Source organism: Drosophila arizonae, chromosome 5 (assembly GCF_054131065.1).
Source record: "Drosophila arizonae isolate 15081-1271.41 chromosome 5, UAZ_ARI_1.0, whole genome shotgun sequence".
Classification (NCBI taxonomy): domain Eukaryota; kingdom Metazoa; phylum Arthropoda; class Insecta; order Diptera; family Drosophilidae; genus Drosophila; species Drosophila arizonae.
The window spans coordinates 25,875,191-25,894,779 of NC_142925.1; the positions used below are offsets into that span (position 1 = coordinate 25,875,191).

The following is a 19,589-nucleotide window of genomic DNA, read 5'->3' on the forward strand; positions in this document are numbered from 1 at the left end:
CACGCTTCAGGTGCTTGCTACACGTGATACACTCAACAGCTGCTGTCATTCAAAAGAAATATTACGTATACGCCGCGTGTGAGCCTCTCGAAATGTTTATAGTTCAGGTTACTAACTATATAGAAAAAAAACAAATCTATGTGTGTGTGCATAACTTTGTTATTGTTATAATTAGAAGTGATTGTTAGTGTTGCTGTTGTTGTTGTTGTTGGTGGCAACTAAAATTGTTAGAATATTTTGGCCAAAACGTTCATTGACCCGCGCGTTCAAGGTTAAATGCTGATGCGTAATAAACTACAAGCAACAACTAGCTACAACAAGAACAACAGCTAAAGACCTGGTTCACACTTTTGGCCAGAAACACGCTGCCATAAGAGAGGCACAACTCAAAGAATAATATCGTCACAGTTCCCGCCATGTGCGTGGCTCTCGGCATCGAAGCGAAATTGAGCGTTGAGAATTTTTACTATTCGAGCTTTTACTATAAGACGTGAGCCGTAACTATATGTATAGGTACACACATATATACATACGCATACGTTTATTTATTCTCTTATTATTTTTGTGATATTTTGTTGTTGTTGGGGGAGTTTCTGCTTCGTCAGCGCACACGCGATTTCTATTCTTTTTAGCATTGTTTTCAAGCATTTGGATTTTCGCTTGATTCTTGTTATTTTTATTTATTTTATTTTTTATTTTTTTTTTATGTTTTTTTGTATTTTGTAATTTCGTGCGGCTTGATTATTATGTTGATTATAATGATCGTTGGCCCAAGCAAATTAAATTTTATGTTTACTTTGTGTCTAAGGCCCCGCTCTGCGCTGCTCTCCTCGCGCCTCACGCCTCTCTCCTCACTTCTCACTCCTCGAATGGCTTTCTATACGCGTTGCCTTTTATTTATTTAAGCCATGTGCTTCAATTTTACAATTTGGCGGCTTTTGTTGTTCCACAGGCCATTGTCTAACGCAGCCTATTATTATTATCATCTATATTTATAAACGAGTGTGTGCTAGAGCGTATGCGTTGATGTGTGTGTGTGTTTGTTATTTTTTTAATTAAAATAACAATGCGCACAATCAAAAGTGATTTATGAAATTTTTCTAACCATTTTCTGACGCCATTCTTTTCGATTTTGTTGAAAAGTTCTCGTTCTGCCGCTTCTCCAAATCTGTTTTTCCTGTCTTCTTTCTTGTGTCTTGGCTCTTTTCGAAACTAGTTCGTTGCCTAAGTCTTTTGTTTTGCTCTGTCACTTGAGACGGGCAAACTAGAAGCGTGATTAGAAAATTGTTTATCTAATTGAATCAGATTTAAATTGTATCGGATTTTTATATGTAAAAATATTAAAGAAATTTGTGGATTCTCTTAATTAAATCTATAAAAATAAATATCAAAGGTATAAAACTCAGATAGTTATTGATGTGATTTATTAGCACTAATATAATTAAATAAAAATAAAGAAATAAAAAAATATATATTATAAATAAGACATATTAAATGCTCAAAACTCAGTTTGAATAAAATACAAAAATAATCAAAAAGTAAAGCTAAAACACTTTTCGGGCAGACTTCGAGTCTTAGGGAACTATAGAGCTTTCGAAGAGCGTTGCGTAAGACGTTTATCTTATACCTCAAATATAAATGCTGCAAATTAAATGTGACAAATGAGAAAAGAAACAACAAAGTGCTGCCAATTTCAGCGGAGATTTTGATCGCATTTCTCGGCTTGCGCCGCCTACTCCCTGACCAAAAACTGGGTTAACAATTGCTCTATTGTAAGCACATATATACATAGGTATAAGTATATATGTATCTATATAAAGCAAATCTACCTACTGCCTGGGTGTTAATTGATGAAATTTCCACATTTCGCTAACTATTTGTCCACGCAGGCAGCTGAGGCTGAGGCATTTCAATTAGTGACTCGACTTGACTCAATCTCGATCTGCAGTTGAGTGTATTTTTTTTGCGTGTGTGTGTGTGTGTCAGTGTGAGTGTGTGTGGGAGCTGAGTACCACGTCTTTCTGGCTAACGGTAAAATCAGGCATTTGTCCACTTTTATGGACATGTTGAGCCATCGAAAACGATTAATACTTGATTTCTGTTGGTTTCTGTTTGCTGTTTCTGAGCCAACTTGGCCTACTGAATGTGCGTTTGGACCTGATTGTAATGGCTGTAAGCCACTTAAGATTCTATTTAAGTATTCCCTGACTGCAAACTATATTGTCTTAGATGAAATATTGTAAATTAATTAACCAATATTCAATTTGACTTCCGTAAAGCTAAGTCGCAACAAAAATATTAATATATTTAAATGATATACAAAGAATTGCGTGAAAAAGTTGTCAAAGCTGAAGAACTAAGAGAAGAAAAGGGAACTAGAAACTTGTTCGAGACACGAGAGAAGACGGACAACAGCACAACAAACAATAAAAAACGACAATAAAATAAGAAGAAGGAAAACCTGACATAATTATTATGAATATAATTATTATTATAGTGCTGATAATGATGCTAAAAGCAAGCTTGCGAAAACAAAAATCAACCAAAAAAAAAAAAAGAATAATAATAATGAAGTTAGCTCAAGCCAGAAGACTCTCACGAGAGTTTCACTCTCTTTCTATCTTCCTCTCTCTTTCTCTGCACCTCCCTCCCTCTTCCTCGCTCGCTCGCTTGTTCGCTGCTTGGCACGTTTGGCAAAGTGCTTGTCTTGCTATTTTCTTTAATTTCCGTCGCATAATTTAGATCTAGAATCTAATTTTTTTACAAAGTAATTATCTGTAATTTTGTGTGTTTCTTCCTCCCTTTAGCTGGAGTATAAAGTTTTTTATTTTGCCCATTCCTTTTTCACTTTTAATTGCTCTGTTACGAGTTAGAACTTTAAACTGCGGGTATTTCTCTTTTTGCCTTTATTTTATATTCTTTTGGCAACAGCAGCTGGCGCAGTTAGGCTTTCTTGGTTTCTAGCCTGACCTTAACTTCAGTTTATTATCTCGTTGTCAAAATATGTTTAAAGGCAACCAGCAACAGCCAGAGCAACAGCAACAGCAACAGCAACAGCAACAGCAACAGCAGCTTGAGTCAATTGCAATTGGTTAGACCAAATGTCTTGGGCCCCTAACGCTATCGGGGCCAAAGCATCAGGCCACCTGCCAAAAAGTTTTGTCTGCCTGCCTGTCCCATGGGCCAACCGGAACCGCAGAACTCTTTACGCATTTTCAATGAGCCCAACAGTGGCTCCGGCTTCGGCTGTGGCCAAAGGGCAGCGGCTGCTTTGTGTCGTGTCTTAAAATTGCCTAAATTTATTTCAATCCTTTAAGCACTAATTTTAAATTAGATTCCAATTGCTTGGCTCGCCTCTCTCTCCCCATCCCTGTCCCTACTCTGTCTCTGTTTTTTTTTTGCTCCTGTCTTAGTCGTTCTGGCAGCTGTTGCCGTGGCCCTCGTTTGCTCTCTGCGGCATCTGCTCAGAGTGTATCTTTTGTCTGTAGTATTTTTATTTTATTTTTTTTTTGGTTTTGGGTTTGCGCTGGCCTTAACTGGCAAATGTTTTGCGCGATGCTTATCGCGTCGTCAAACGTTAATTGGCAAACAATGCATAAAATGCAAAGCGCTTCTGGAGTTGGTTTCGTTGCTCGTTTAATCAGCACATCAATCAAATTGTAGCACGCCTCGCATTGTTCCATTCAATTACTCATGCCATAAATAAGAATCATAAGAAATACGCACATTACGCATACGCCATGTCTGCTAAGAAGAAAATTAATGAAACGAAAGTTGTCACGAAAATGGGCGGAAAAATGAAAATGCGAATGGAAACGAACATGAAAATGAAATGTGACACATTGACTTGTGCCAGATGCGTATACTATATGCGAGTGAGTGTCCCTCACTTATGTACAATCGTTTTAATGCCCAGCGAGACCTAGACCTAAATACACTCCCCAATATGCTCTTACTCACTCATTACTCAAAGACAGACGTCAAGGCGCGCCCGATAGAGTGTAGCATGTGTGATATACATACATGATTTTCGAAGGTAACAATCGCTCTCTGTGTGCCAATTGAGGCCATGCAGCACTGTAGGGGCAAGTCGGGCGAGGACTTTACACTCCAGAAGAATGCAGGATCTATATCGAGTATCTGAGTAAATCAAATAACCATACTCATATATCAATATCAATATACCTATATGTATATGAATGTGTATTGATCAAAATAAAAAGTAACCACACTAGCACGCATCAGTAAATGCACGTTGCCCAACACTGTTTGCACTGTTTCATATCCTAATATCGTATTTTATAGAATGTGTCCAAGCATTTCAAACTCCTATTTTATTGAACAATGCCAATTTACCAACACTTATCTGTTTGTGCAACACTAATCAACAGTTGTATAATTACATTACATTGACCAACACTGATTGGGTTTTACAACACAAATCAATGGACATATAATTCTTTATATACTATAAAATATACCATATACAGCATACGTAACCGCACGTAGTCCAACAATAATACAATAATAATACATTCCATATTTCTTGCATTTCCCATTAATGTGCTCGTTCTTTATACGTTTTACAACACTGTGAAACACTGTAAATATTGTTTAGATCGCATGTCTTCATAGAGCTCAGCTTGGTGCTCGCTCTTTTTCATCAAATCCTTTGGGTTTCAGCTTGTGGCAATGTTTCGCCTTCCTTCTCTATACCAGTTCTTGCGAAAAATCTTAATTATTGCCTGTGTTGCACCCAAAAACAAGAAACCAGAAACTTAAGACCCAAAACAGCAGAAATTTGTCACACGCATTAAAAAAGCGACAAATTTTTAACCGATGCAGTCAGCCCTTTGGACTGGCATTTGTATTTGCATGAAGCAGGCCACAGAGTGTAAACATACACACACACAGATTTGCGGACACACACATACATTCACACGCACATACACAGGCAAATGAGAATGTCAGATGAGCCAGGGCTTTTGATTTATAGGCTGTGCATATTTTTACATACATGGCCTCAGAATTTTTGAATCTCCATTCAGTTGTCCATCGCGCAGTCCATTTGTCCAAAGCCGTAATGCGATTTCGGCAGGGGTACTGCCTTTCTCTCTCTTCTCTCTCTGGGTTGTCAAAAAATATTCTTTTAGCTAAACGCATAATTTGCATTTCGGGCGAACGTCGAGCGTCGAGCCAAGAAATTGATAAAGCTCGTTGCTCGTTGCTTTTTGTCAAATGATTCAATTTCGTCGTTGACATGAAATGCACTGCAAATCAAATAAAAACAGGAAAAACGAGGCAGAATATTGTGTTTTTTCTGCTTAAAAGTATTTTTTGGGTGTGTTTTTTAAATGCAAGCGAGAATCGCTGTTCACTCTCTCCTCACTTTTGCACATCAAAAGTGAAACACACACACACACATACACACAGAGTCAAAGTCCGCTTTCTGCCGCCGACCCCTTTGGCCTGCGCCTGTCAGCGTTTACACATGTCGGCTTTTAGTCTGACTTCAGCTTTATTTATTTTATGATTTTAGGAAGGCGCAGTTGGCGTCTGCTTCTTCTTCTTCTTCTGTTAAGTTGAAGTTAAAGTTGAAGTTTGTTTCGGTTTCGGTTTCTGTTTCATTTGCTGTTTGCTGCAGTCTTCGTTTGTGTTTATTTTGCTGCTTTTATTTATCATTGGGGTTTGCTGCGTCTCTTTATTAGTCATGAGCTGTTGCATGGCTTATGACAATTCCTTTAGCCGCTTGTCACGCCTCAAAAATGTGCGTGCCATTAATCAAAAGGCGAAAACAAAGAATTCACGAAACTTCACGAAGGCCGCAAACAAGAAACTTAAACTAAAGACTAAAACAAGAACTGAGCATTGAAATGAGGTTTGCTTTTAATATTATTTATTTATTCTTAATATTCCTTATTGTTAGCATTAATTACTGTTGATAGCATTTAACAATCATAATTAACAATCATAATATTTTTCTTAAAATTATTTATTATTTGCTGCCTTTTCAATTTACTGTTACTATTATTTATTATTATTATTATTATTATTATTATTTATTATTTATTATTTATTATTTATTATTTATTATTTATTATTTATTATTTATTATTTATTATTTATTATTTATTATTTATTATTTATTATTTAGTATTTATTATTTATTATTTATATAATAAATAGTTCCTCTAAATGATTACAGAAAATAAAAGACGACGAAATTGTTTATTCGTGGGTCTTTCTTGGCCTTTGATTCTAAATATATCTCACCCATGTTAGAAATATGCATATTTTAAATTTTTATACCATGAAAATAATAATTTTTCAATACGTTAACAGTAATTTCCGATTTGATGTCATCGTCGCTTGTTTTTCTGTTTTGTTTCATGTTTCTTTAATTAAAATGAATAAATGAATTTTTTTATGAAAATATTTCACATAACTACATAAATTCGGTGTAGAATGCAACTTAGAGAAACGTATATATGTATATTGAATTTGTAACTATGCTTACATTTTTTCTCCATATCGAATCTATTATCTTTTGAATCTATAAATGTACTAGTTGTAAATGGATAGGCGTTGAATTATATCCACTTGAAGTATGCATCATCTATAAGAGATCTCAGATTCATCGAGAGCTCGCAACTCTTAACAATGCTCTGCTTGGTACCTTTTCGGCACATCGGTTCATAAGTAACTCCCACTCGTAATTCAATGCAGATTCTTCTTCCTCTTCTTCTTATTTAAGCAACACGTTTTGTATTTGGGTTCCAGAATTTCGCGCTTTTCTGCGACTTTTTTGCACAGCGGGCAATTTTTGGCGTTTTTGTCGAACTAAAATAATATTTTCACAAAAAAATATAAATGAGTATTTAAGCTTGTGTGTGTGAGACTGTGAGAGAGCTCAGACAGTTGGCTCAAATTGCGCGCGTTTATTCCATTAATCATTTGGTGCAACAACAAAAACAAAATAAATTAAAAAAAAGAAAAAAAGGTAAAGCTCAGGTAAAGGTTTAGTAGCCAAGTTCAATAGAACTTGTTTAAATCTAACGTGTATACCGAATCTGTATGTGTGTGAGTGTGTGTGTGTGTGTCTAAAACATGACCAAGCAATTTCGTGGCAGTTGAGACTGGAGTCTTGCTACGATTCGAATCGCGAATTGAGCCGACTAAAGTCGAGTCGAGTCGCGTCGAGTCGAGTCTCAGGGGCCGTGATCTGTGCCTGCGGCTTGTCTGCGAAACTTGATTAAAAATTCAAGGCCACTTTGTGGCAGCAACGCGCATTTGAAACGAAAGCCCACTCCGGCCGTCTCGTCTAACCATTAACCATTAGCCACTGCCCATTGCAGTTGGCTGTGGCATGTTTAGAAAGCGGTTACAAATACTGCGGCTGCTGTTCGGGCTGTTCGGGCTGTTCGGGCTGTTCGGTCTGTCTGTCCCGCTTGCCCAGTGCACTACTCGCTGCACTTGGTGTTTCTCTGCTTCGTGGCCAAACCAGTTGCTGGCTCGGACTGGGTCTGCGTGGATGCCATTGAAAGTGGTTTTGGCCTGGCCACCTATTTCTGTTTCCATTCGGCTTGATACACTTTCAGTGGGTTCCATAAATTTGCAACGGCCTGTGTAAGGAAGTCATTCAGAAGATAGACTTATTAATTTAGTATGACTCGAAATGGGAAAAGTGTAGCCCATTTGCTATTAGTATGGATATTAGTATAATGATATTAGTCAAATTTGAATTGGTATAAATATACTTATTAATGTTACATTAATCTTTGTATATTTATTTTTTATAGGTAATTATTAGTACAGACTCAGAAGAATGTAAGAATTAGTATTAGTATAAATATTGACGTTTTTGATTTTTATGGGTATTTTGATAGACTATAATTAGTCTTATTATTGGCATTAGTATAGATTTTAGTTTATTCATTTCGAATATCATTATCTGATATAGATCTAGTGGTAGTATTGTAGCATTCAGTACTGTTAACGTCAATCAGCTGGTTAACTTTTGATATATAAGTCAGCTAGAAGGTCGCTAGGCTCTCTTAGCAATTTGTTGATGATGAAATATTACTAAGGAGGCTTACATTTGATGTAAGAAGTGATCGAGTCACGATCTATAGTTAATTTACTAAATATGTAACTTAACAGATGTAACATCGATGCACTTAACATTCTGCTAGGGTATTCAAACTTCGTCTGGTCTTTGACTCTCTCTCTCTCTCTCTCTCTCTCTATCTCTCTCTCTCACTCCTTACTTACAGCTGTAGCTGATTGGCTTTTTATATGGCAAATTGCAATGTTTTCGCATCGCTTGCATTGTTTTTGTGCAGTCAACAGTTTAGTTGCATATCTCACAAAATCATTTAACATTAAAGTTAAAATGTTTAATATTTCAAGTGTATTTCGCACTCGGGCTCGCAATTTGCTCATTCAATTCGGCATTAGCCATAAATAATTCAAATTGAGTGGTTTCCATAATGTTTGCTAGAGCTGAAATTAACTTTTGGACTCATTCAATTTAGCTGAGTTCAAACCTTCTCTGAGTAGTTGAAGTAATTACTATTCATTTGAAAATATTGGTTGGAATTGGCAACCCTGCTGTGCCGATTGTGGCAACTCTGTCATAGAACTTAACAGAGCTAGACGGGTTAGTTTTTCCGGGGAAACGAACAAATTATGGACAGACGAGGTCAAGTCTTCTTCTAACTTGTAAATAAATGAATTAAACAAATAATTGAAGATATTAACTATTTTATTTAATAATTAAAGTGTAGATAATTTAAAAACTATTTCAGCCAAAAGATTGTGTAACGAGTTCTAAAATTAAGGATGTGTGAGAATTTAATATTAAAAATTAGTAAATTAAACAATTAATGGAAATTTCGACAGGTCTTATATTGACAAATATTGTACGTATCTTAAATTAGATAATAATTAATTTTAAATTGATCTAAGAGAACTGCAAATTAATAGTATACTGGAATAATATTTTCGTATATTTTACTTCCTGTCCCTCGCTCTCTCTCTCTCACTCTCTCTCTCACTGTGTCTCTCTCTCTCTCTCTCTCTCTCACCCACTCTCTCTCTCTCTCTCTCTCTCTTCCAACTTCATCTTCCTCCCTCTTCCTTTATTAGCCCTTATATTATGCTTCTGCTTAATTGGTCGTTTACAGGGTATTCATTGTTGTGCAAATACGCCTTCAGGTGCTTCACAACCAAATAACAGCCCACCTGCGAGTGTCTTTGTATGTGTCTCTGTGGTTAGTGTGTGTGTATGTGTGTGGCGAGCTTTAATAGCCACAGATTCGTAGCACTTCTTGCTACCATTTGCTGCTCCTCTTTGCTTCTGTTGCTGCTGCTGTTGCTGTTGCTGCTGTTGTTGCTGTTGTTGTTGCTGTTGTTGTTGTTGTTGTCGTTGGCTGTGCTTGATGGGATTGAACATTTCTTGGGGTTCCTCTTGTGCTTTTCGCATGATGATCGCATGTTTATAAATAGTTGGGACGTTAAAGTAATATGTATATGAAATGTCGATTTCGTAGTGTCTACGATTTCCATATAGTATATGTGTGCGTGCGTGTGTGTATGTTTTCTCTCTCTCTCTCTCACACATTGTTCTGGCGGGGCTTTTGAGCTTTACCTTGAGTTTTGGTTTCATTTACGCAGAGCTCAGAGCCGGAGTGAAGAAAATTGTCGGCCGTTTGGCATTTGCTTTTGTTACTTGTAATTAAAGTTGCCAGCGGAAGTTAGGCGAGCTGTGGAGTTAACTTGGCAAACACACATGCATTGAGAACACTTATACTATACATGTGTATGTGTCTCTGTATATAGGTATAAGTATTTATTTAGCCACTGCGGAAATGTAACCTTAAACAGATGCGATAGCTCGCAACTGCAACTGCAACTGCAACTGCAACGGCAATTGTAATGTGTCATTTATATTTCTGGATATAACTTTTATTTATGTACATTCACATTTCTATTTTGCATATAATAATTCAGCTTTCTTCTTCTTTTGCAGGTAATGTCATACAGCCATACAACATTTTCGCAGCCACAGGTAATCGTCCCTAGCACTGTCTATGCTTGTATATATATATATATATATATATATATATATATATATTTTTTTTTTTTTTTTATGTATAGATATGCTTATATAAAGTTATTTGTTAACACGCCCAAACGCCCCCGCAACACAGCATTTACGCAATTTCTCTTAGCCAAAAAAAAATGTAATTTGACAGGCGCACAGAAATCATATCATCATATGACTGACAAGTTGCCCCTTGACACACTTTTTGTCATAGCAACAAATGAAATAAACGCTGTTTATATATAAATATGTTTATATATAAATAAATGTTAACATTTTGCCCAACAATTCGCATTGTCCGGTTAGCGGGGGCGGGTAATGTTTTTTTACATTTGTTGTTGCCTTTTTATGTGCCGAACAACAATTTAGACCTCCAAATGAGCCACTTTACTAAGGCCACGAGAAAAAGGGATACATTGGAAAAATTGGCAAGATTCCAAGCTGTAAAAAGTGTAGAACCCACAAAAATAAATATATATATATATATATTTATATATAATAAAATTTTAGATATTAGAAATACGTAGATTGAACTGTAAAGACTAGAAATAAAATAAAATAAATAAATTCATTTTAAACAAGCAAGAAAGCTCTAGTCGAGACTGCTCGACTACGAAATCCCCTGAACTCTTCTAAGAATTTATATTTCAATAATTATTCGCGCCTTTCTGCATACACAAGAAACACACACATAGGCATGCACGCATAAGCACGCATGGAGTGCAGTGGTGGCTTACTATGGGAACTTAATTGTTTAATACGACTTAATATTGTCGATGGACTATCTTCAGGAAACTTGTAGATCGTGATCATAACAATAAAATGCGTGTATGTGCCAAAGCACAAGTCTCTAGTATATGAAATACGCCTTTTACAAATATGTGGATGAGGGAGTGGATATAGGGTTAAATTTTGACGAAAATCGAACTGATATAAAATGTAGCTCTAAAGGTGTAGGAGATATAATTAAATAAGTAGCTTTCGATAAGGTTTTTAATCGATAATAAAATATAGGGAGTAGTTATCGATATTTAGAGAAAAAGAAATTTCAAGAGTCTAGCTGTTATGTCTTCTGAGATCGACGCGTTAATACATACGGACGGACAGACAGACGGACGGGGTTAAATCGAGCTTGTCGTCCTGATCAAGAATATATATACTTTGCGGGGTCCGCCACGCTTTCTTCTGCCTTTTACACTTTTACTTATATATATATAAGCAGAATTATATTTTTCTATGGGGAAGTATTACAATTTTCGACCATTTTTTTTTTTTCAATCAGGGACTTAGTTAAAGCGATCTATCTTTAAGAATGACTTTTTCATAGATTTTTCTTTAATTTTTGTTTCTACCAACAATGATGACGAATATTAAGATCTTAAGCTGAATGTATTTTTCTTTTTGATGTTGAAGAATGTTGTGAATAACTTAAGATCCCATTTAGAAAGCAAAGCGAAAATAAAATACATTTAACCCACAATTAGCCGAGATAATTCGCGTGAAGAATAGAGACAAACTGTTTCATAATTAGATCATAAATCAGGCGTGTTCGAAATTATGCAGAAGATTTTTAAATATTACAGTAGCTTATCATGATGACGGATTTGATGTACTTAAGACCGGAACCTGAGGGAATTTTCGCAATTTGTTTCGTTTGCCCCTTTCCTTTCACTTAATTTCTGTTTTTGTTTTTGTTTTCGTATTTTGGTGTCAAGCAATCGTCAGCTCTTTTTGCAAGTGATTTATTTGCCGCAAAATAAAATCGTACATCGGATGGGTGTGTGTGAGGGAGAGAGTGAGAGGCAGAGAGGGAGCGAGAAAGTGATAGACGCAAAATGCGAACTGGACAGGTGTTCGAAACAAAACGAAAGTTTTGACAATTTGTCGCGCGGCGAGAGATTAATGCGCCTTAACAAAAAATCTAGACAGGCCCAAAGCTGCTATCAAAATATATAAATTTCGTATGTGGATAGCAGTTTAGTGAAATTTATAATTTCTGAATTTTGAATGCAGCTTACACTGCAAAAAATCGAAAAAAATAAAACGAAATGAAAAAGAAAACGAAAACGAAAACGAACAAGATAGAGAAAAGAAAAAACAAATCAGCAAGCAAACAAATTGATAATCGCATTATGTTCACATTTAATAATTTTACTTGATTTCTGTTGTTCAGTTTTTGGCGCTTTGCTTATGAGAAATTCCTGGAAATGTATTTTGTAATATGCTCGTATAGCTCCCCCGTTCTGTTGTGATCGGCTTACAGAGTGCCAGTCAGAGTAATGTAATACCGCCGCCTCGACCAGAAGAAGCAGAAGAAGTAGCCTCGGTCAAATACACTTTCTGCTGCACTCGACAAAAGAATTTCCCACAATGTCAACGGCTCGAGCACCGAAAATTGCGCATACGCATCGTAGTATAGCGTGGCCAGGGCCCTGGAGCCAGGAAAAACTTGCCAGAAAAAAAAAACTAAATGAGAAATGTTCGGCCTACGGCTGCAGCACAGAGCATGCCTGCACTTGAAACGCAGTCACCAACAATTCCGCTCGTTCCCTCATCCTCCGCCTCGACTGCAGTTCAATGCCTCTGCCAGGGGGCCGAATGGGAAAATATGAATATATGAATATCTGAATATGTGAATATGTGAATATGTGAAGTGCAAGAGTTGCTGCTGAAGATTGAATAACATTCAAGAGAATCAATTGCCGAGGCTGGCGCTATGGAAAACCCACTTCCTCTGGCGCTTCTGAAAACCGATATTAAATTCGTTATAGAAATTCGCAATAAATAAATAAACATAGTTGAAATTTAATTCAGATGTTGCCTTACGTTGTGTATAGTATAAAAATTACTTTATATTGTCCTATATTAGTTGATTATGCAGCCCAACCTTGGAATTCCAGTATCAAATATTAATTGGTGTATTGTTAGTTGTAAAGCTAAAGACAATGCCACAGCAATAATCAAATACTGGAACTATATTCAATGTTTTACTGCTTGCTTAGGTTTCATGTATGATCGAACAATAAACGGGTATTATATTTCATCGTTGATTCGAGAAAGGAATTCAAGAAATCGAAAGGAAATACAAGTGAAATCCTCATCTGCTTGCCTTGGCTAGATAGAGCAACTGATTCTTCTATAGCGTTTTTATGCACTCTCTCAGTAGGCTATTAATAGCGGTAAGTTAAGCCCACTCGTCCGGCTGACATCTGAAAGGCGTCTGTCTAGGCTCCTTATCCTGTGGCTTATGTGCATCAATGGTTTCGCCTTCTACTTAAGACGTTTGTGCTCAGAGCTCGGGCCACACGAAATGCCCCTAAGTGCGTAAGTGCGAGTGCCCAATACCATATTTTACGTGCACCCTCCTTCGGCCAGCCGACAGCAACTGCATTGTCAACTGACGTAAATTACTTCAAGGACGCACAGTAACCCGCGCTGCAAAAAGCAGACAGCCCAGACAGCTATAATAATAAAAGACGACAGCAGACGCCAGATAGAGAGCAACGAGGGAGACGGAGATAGAGACAAAGACGGCGACAGAGATGGAAGCAAAACCAGAATAGGAGCAAGTCGAGTCGAGTCGAGTCGCTCAATAAAAATCACTGACCATCAACAATGTGGCTGATATTTAATAAGTCTGCAGTGCGAGAGACGACGACGACGAATACAAAGAGAAAATCAGGCGGGCAAGGGTAGGGTGCTCAGGGTGCTCATTGAATGGGTAACGTCTATGGTATTGGATGTCGCTCGAGTTGCTAGTGATGCTGCATAACAAGTTGTATACAAGCTGTACAGCGTGCTGATAATGTAATGGACAATAACAATAAAATTGTACAAAAGCCCGTCCAGACAATGGTGTCGAGACGCCCGTACGCCCGTACTCTCACTCACTTCGTTCACAGAATGTATTGACTTTTCCCATGAGCCACAAGGTCGCTGGCAAGCCACAAAATATTTTAAAGCTCAATTCTATTGCACTGAAGACCGTATACAAGCATTTTCCAACAATATTCCATATTTTCCACACATTTAATTAAAAACTTCCTGCGAGAAAACTTTTCAACTCCAAACAGAACTGCACTTGAGCCAGAGTTTATAAATATATTTTGTTCTTTATTCACATATATACATATAAATATAATTTTTTGCGTACGAGCAACGCTTGACTGACTGCATTAATCAGTCAACAGAGCGGGAGGTGGAGAGGGAAGAGAGGGAGGGAAGTGCGGCAACAGCGCATCAGGTGCTGCACAATGAGATGCTGTAATCGATACAGCTCCAAAGCTGACTGCAGCGCTGCCAAACTTCAGCACAAAAGCTAAAGCTTTTAAAACAATGTCCATTGTTGAGGCAGTCTCTCAACATTGAGCTGTAATTTGTTCCATTTATAGCATTTGAATGCAGGGTTGCCAAACTTCATCAAGAGATGTAGAGAGATATGTATATATTAATGAGAATAAATTTAGGGTTCTCTTCTGATTTCATAACAAATGGAAATTTCAGAAGCTTATCGAATAATTGCATTGTTGCCAAACTTCACTATATATGTTATAGATAGTCATACCCCTAGTCGTATCCACATTATTGTCCGCCTTCATTTCTTTAGGTCGATGTTGCATCGGTTAAAGAACTAAATTTTGCATTGTTGCCAAACTTCGATTAAATTGATTGAACGTGTAATGAGCGGAGCTGTTCGAAACTTTACTAAACGAGAATGCATCGCCGTCCTTTATATCTCCGGCCATGCATTTGCTTGTTTGCCTTAAATCATTGCGAATGTTAATTTGCTGTTGCCTAACAGAATATTTTATAACTCTGTACTCTGTTGCCCAACTTCAGTTTGCTTTCATGCTCTGCCTTGTGGACAAACTTCAGTTGATTTCATGTGTTTGTGCTAATAGTGGCTGTATACACACACACACACACACATACAGACACACACCACAGACATGCTGTGCTGTCAGCGTTGGTGTATTTGCATTGGTCACACTGTCATAGGCATTCGCTGAGGAGCAGAACAATTGGCGTAGCGACTTTTGTTTAGGGTTTTTGTCTTTCAACTCTGAAACTTCTTCATCTATTTCAGTCTTTTTTCGCGCTCCTCTGTGTGTGTATGAGTGAGTGTTTGTTAATGGCTTCGCTATATTGCCATTTGTTTTAGTACTCCTTTGTTTTTGCTCGGCTTCTGGAATACATTCATATTTTGTTGCGCCTGTTCATGAATGCCTTGCGCCACGCCTCCGGTACTACTCGCCGCCCTCTGCCCATTGCTAAGCACTCGAACACTTTGCTAAGTGTTTGCCAGTGTTGGTAAACGAGCTGTGAAGCGAATGGCGCATAAAAACAGCGACGCAATGCAATGTGCAATAAACGAGGCAACTGAACATGTCGAACATATGTTGGCTATAAAAAGCCAACTGTAAACAAAGCCAACTGTGTCTGCGTGTATGTGTGTATGTGTGTGTGTAAAAGCAAACATGTGCATGATTAAAGGCACATATAAACAGAATATGAGAGCCCAGACAGCCCATGAACGAGATATACCAAGCGAACGCGAGAGAGAGAGAGAGAGAGAGAGAGAGAAAGAGAGAGCGCGTGAGGGAGACGGACACAGAGAGGTGTAGTGCACACAGAGTACTCTTTGTATATTACATGTAGATTGCATTTTTTACTGCATAGTTCAAGGCGCTCAACTCAAAGCGAATCAAAGTCGGAGAAAAATTCAAAATCTATTAAAAGACAGCTATAGTTATACATAGCTCACATGGAAAATAAAAAACAGAGTCGTAACAATGCTTAATTAAAGCTGTGTAACTGTACTTTCTGTTAAGTTCTGCAGTATGAAAAGCCTATATAATGATACATAGATAGCCAAGTTATTTCTAATGTGTTACGTTATATTTACTTGAGGCTAATTCATTATGCCCTAGCCTTAGACTGAGACTGGACCTCCTTCAAGTCGATGTCATGACCAATGCACATTTTTCCTTGAACTCGACAAACGGAAACGGAAACCATTGGAAATACTTTCGTTTACCTACGAGCCATGTCCTCTTTGTCTCTCTCTCGCTCTCTCAACCTCCTGCTTGGCGGCCATTTTCGAAATAGCAAACGCCATAAAATGGCTTGAATATTTCTATGGAAATTCGGCAGTTGCAGCACAATTGACACCAGGTGGCACCGCCTGCCCCTTCAGCTGAGCCATTTGAACTCGCCTTCAGTGCCGTCTTTCCGGCAGGCAGAGCCAAGGTATAAGCGCAAAGGTCATGCGACGACCCTCGCCAAATGTCGACCTGTGCTTTAAGTAGGTTAAAAAGCATTTTCAGCCCTGTTTTGCCGTGCTGCATTGCATTGCAACCCTGTGGTCAGCGTAGGGCAGTAAACGGGCAAGGGGGCAAGGGGGGCAAGGGGGTGCTACCCCTTTGGACTAGGCAACATGCCAACGAACTGAAAAAATCAATGTTTCTTGTTGTAGTCCCGTAGCGAAACGTGCCTAACAACTGAGAAGCTCGTGCAAAATATATTGCAGCCTTGCACTAGACCCCTTCCTATTACCTCCTGCACTTCTCGAAGAGTGAGAGAGAGAGAGAGAGAGAGAGCGACATAGAAAGAAAGAGACAGAGCTAGAGACAGAGAGAGAACTTGAAGAGCACTGGCAAATGCATTTGCCATGCGCTGCTGTTGGTACAGTTTTTCAACTCCAGCTAACGAATTGGCGCCCAGCCAAAACGCAGAGGCACAGCGCCAATGTAGTATAAGATACGAAACCCCTTTCTAACCAACCCATTTAGAATTGAAGCCTCATGTTGGCGTTGGACTTAAAGTCAAAGCCAAAGCCAAAGCCAAGGTAGAGAGAGAGAGGGCGATTGACTCGGCAACGTTGGGGTTGCTATGGTTAGCCTCGCAATGTTTTGGCCCCAGCACGTTTTGAGTTAGGGTCGTCAGCCCTATTTATGTAATCGTCTGTAGCCCCCGTGTGTAGGGCTTTTGGTCAACAAGCGATTTGGATAAATGTGTCAATGGAATGATTTTTGATTTACCTTTGACCAACACCAGGGGCAACAAGTAATAATTCGCAGCAGGTAGGCAAATTCACAATTAATGCCAAATACAATCCACAAGCAATTAGAAGGCAGTTTCACTGCTGCATAGCCACCCTTACATATGATCCACTTGTGTTCCACTCGAATTGAATATTTCTCAGACATATAGAGTCCACTTCATATCAGTTTACCAAGCACTAAGGCTAACTTATACAATTCACTTGGGTTCCTCTTTATTTTGCACATACATATACGAACTTATAACTTCCACTTGAGGCTTCTATCAAAGTAAAATCAATTCCAGCTTGATAGCTTAACTGATTTCCATTGATGTTTCATCTAATATCTTAATACACATAGATATTCATACTACTTGATGTGTATCTGATTCATGACATTCACAGTGAAATTACAATGCATTCCACTGCCAAATACAAACCACACACAAACTTATATATACATATACACATTAAAGTAATTCGTATGAAATTTCGAATAGCTTCTGTAATTGCAAAAAATATATCGTCAGATCTACGTATGCATATATACATACGTATGGCGTGACGCTTTTTTTTATTTTTCATATGCATATATGATGTGAGATGATATAGATGCTCTGTGTATGCATACATATGTATATATATATGTATGTGTATGTGTGTGTGTGTATTTGTGTTTATATTGTAGCTACAGCTCAACTGCAAATCGTACAAGCAAACAAGCCGTTGTTGCTGTTGTTGTTGTTGATTTTGCCGTCTGACTTTTTCATGACTTTCAGTCGACTAGATTTCAACTTGCTAATACCGCAGCAGAGCCACGGCAGAGCTGTAGCGACAATGCGCCTGAGGAGGGTTGGAGCAACAGCAGAAGATGGGATCTACGAAGACTGCCTGGCCACTGCCATATTCACATATCTATTTTGCTAGGCTGCAGCCAAAGGCGCTATTTGCAAAGCACTTCCCCCGCCTCTCAGCTCACTTCCTCCACAAATACGCACACACTCACTCACTCGCACACATAGAAAAAGCCGCTTAAAAATATGCATTGAAGCAAGCACAACAAAACATTTTGCCATGGAAAACGACGACTAGAGTAGAGCACAAATAATGATATATAAAAAAAAAAAAACAGAAAAAAAGGAAAAGCAGATAAAAAGTTTCAATTCTTGGCATAGAACAAAAATGCACGCAAAACGGACAAGCAGAAAACAGAAAAAAGAAGGGAGAACTTACCTATACCACGCTCAAATTGTGTGCGACATGCAATTCACACACACACACACATATATATATATATATATACTCTCAGAGCAGAGGAACAAACAGGGCTGCATAGCCCAAGAGGGGGACCTACGCTGGCAGCGCTGCTTGCAGTGACAGTGGCAATGCCAAAGGCAAACTGCATATTCGAGGCCTACATCAACATTTTTCTGCTTTTGCAACAGCTCCCAGCGCGAGAATGAGAGAGAGAGAGAGAGAGAGAGCGAGAGAGAGGGAGACATTGAGCGAGAGAGTGAGAGAGCGCGCTCTGTAAATCGTGAGAGTGCAGTAAAGACTGAGAGAGCGGCCGCTACATATGCGAGCTGTTGCGGTTGTTGTTTGCTTGTGTATTGGTGCTTGAGCGCCAGCGCCGCGGCTAGCTGCTGTGCTTGTTGTTTGGCGGCTGGCTGCTGACGGCTGACGGCGGCGACGTCGACTGCAGTTTCCCAGTTTGTGTTGTGCTCTCGTGGCCATAGCTATGGCTTCTGTTGCTCTTGCTGTCGCTGCCCGTTCCTCCGTCGCCGCCGCTGCCGTCGTCGCCGCCTTCGTCTCCATCTCAGTTACCGCGTAGCTTTTGGACGTTTACATGGATTATGTGGGTATGTAGTGCGGCTCAGCGTTGCGCCGAGACCGAGACCGAGAGACGACCAAGCACAATAACACAATGAACTCCAAATGTGGGCAGAGGCCGGGCTCGGCTTTTGAATGGTGTGTGGAGTGAATGGGAGAGGGAGTGAGAGGGAGCTATGAGGCATGAGGCATGAGGCATGAGGCATGGAGGTCGCCATCGTCGCTGGCTGCCTTTTGTGTTTTGTTTTTGTGCTTTGCTTGGCGTCTATATTTCCGTTTATTTTTTTCTCTTCTTTCTCTTCTGCTCCTCTCATTTTTTCCCATTGCCCGCCTTTGTTTGGTTACTTCATGGCGTTCTTTGGTGCTGTGCGAGTGCAGAAAAAGTCTTTTCATAGTGCAAAATGAAATGTGGCGCTTTGATTGTGTTTCTTGTTGCACTGGTTGTAGTTGTTGTAGCTTTTATTTATTATTATATTTTGTATATGGAATATAATAATTCATTTGGCTGATGCCTTACGCGTTACACCAGACCGCACCGCCTCCAACCTGAGGTAATTTCGAACTCAAAATGGCGGCCAATCACTGCTGACGCAGCTTACCTCACACACAGCT

The 19,589-nt window shown here is 38.7% G+C and overlaps 1 protein-coding gene across 13 annotated transcripts in view; it reads left to right on the forward strand.

Annotated features, from left to right (window-relative positions):
* The window catches only part of EcR (Ecdysone receptor), a 116,834-nt gene that overhangs the window by 88,394 nt on the left and 8,851 nt on the right, over window positions 1-19,589 (forward strand). For 11 of the 13 annotated variants that reach the window (XM_089470941.1, XM_089470943.1, XM_089470942.1 and 8 more), the window contains one exon: window positions 10,031-10,069. The exons of the other annotated variants lie outside the window; for them this stretch is intronic. In XM_089470941.1, coding sequence (XP_089327067.1) covers window positions 10,031-10,069 — 39 coding nt within the window. The remainder of the gene's footprint in view (window positions 1-10,030; window positions 10,070-19,589) is intronic. 13 annotated transcript variants of the gene reach the window in all.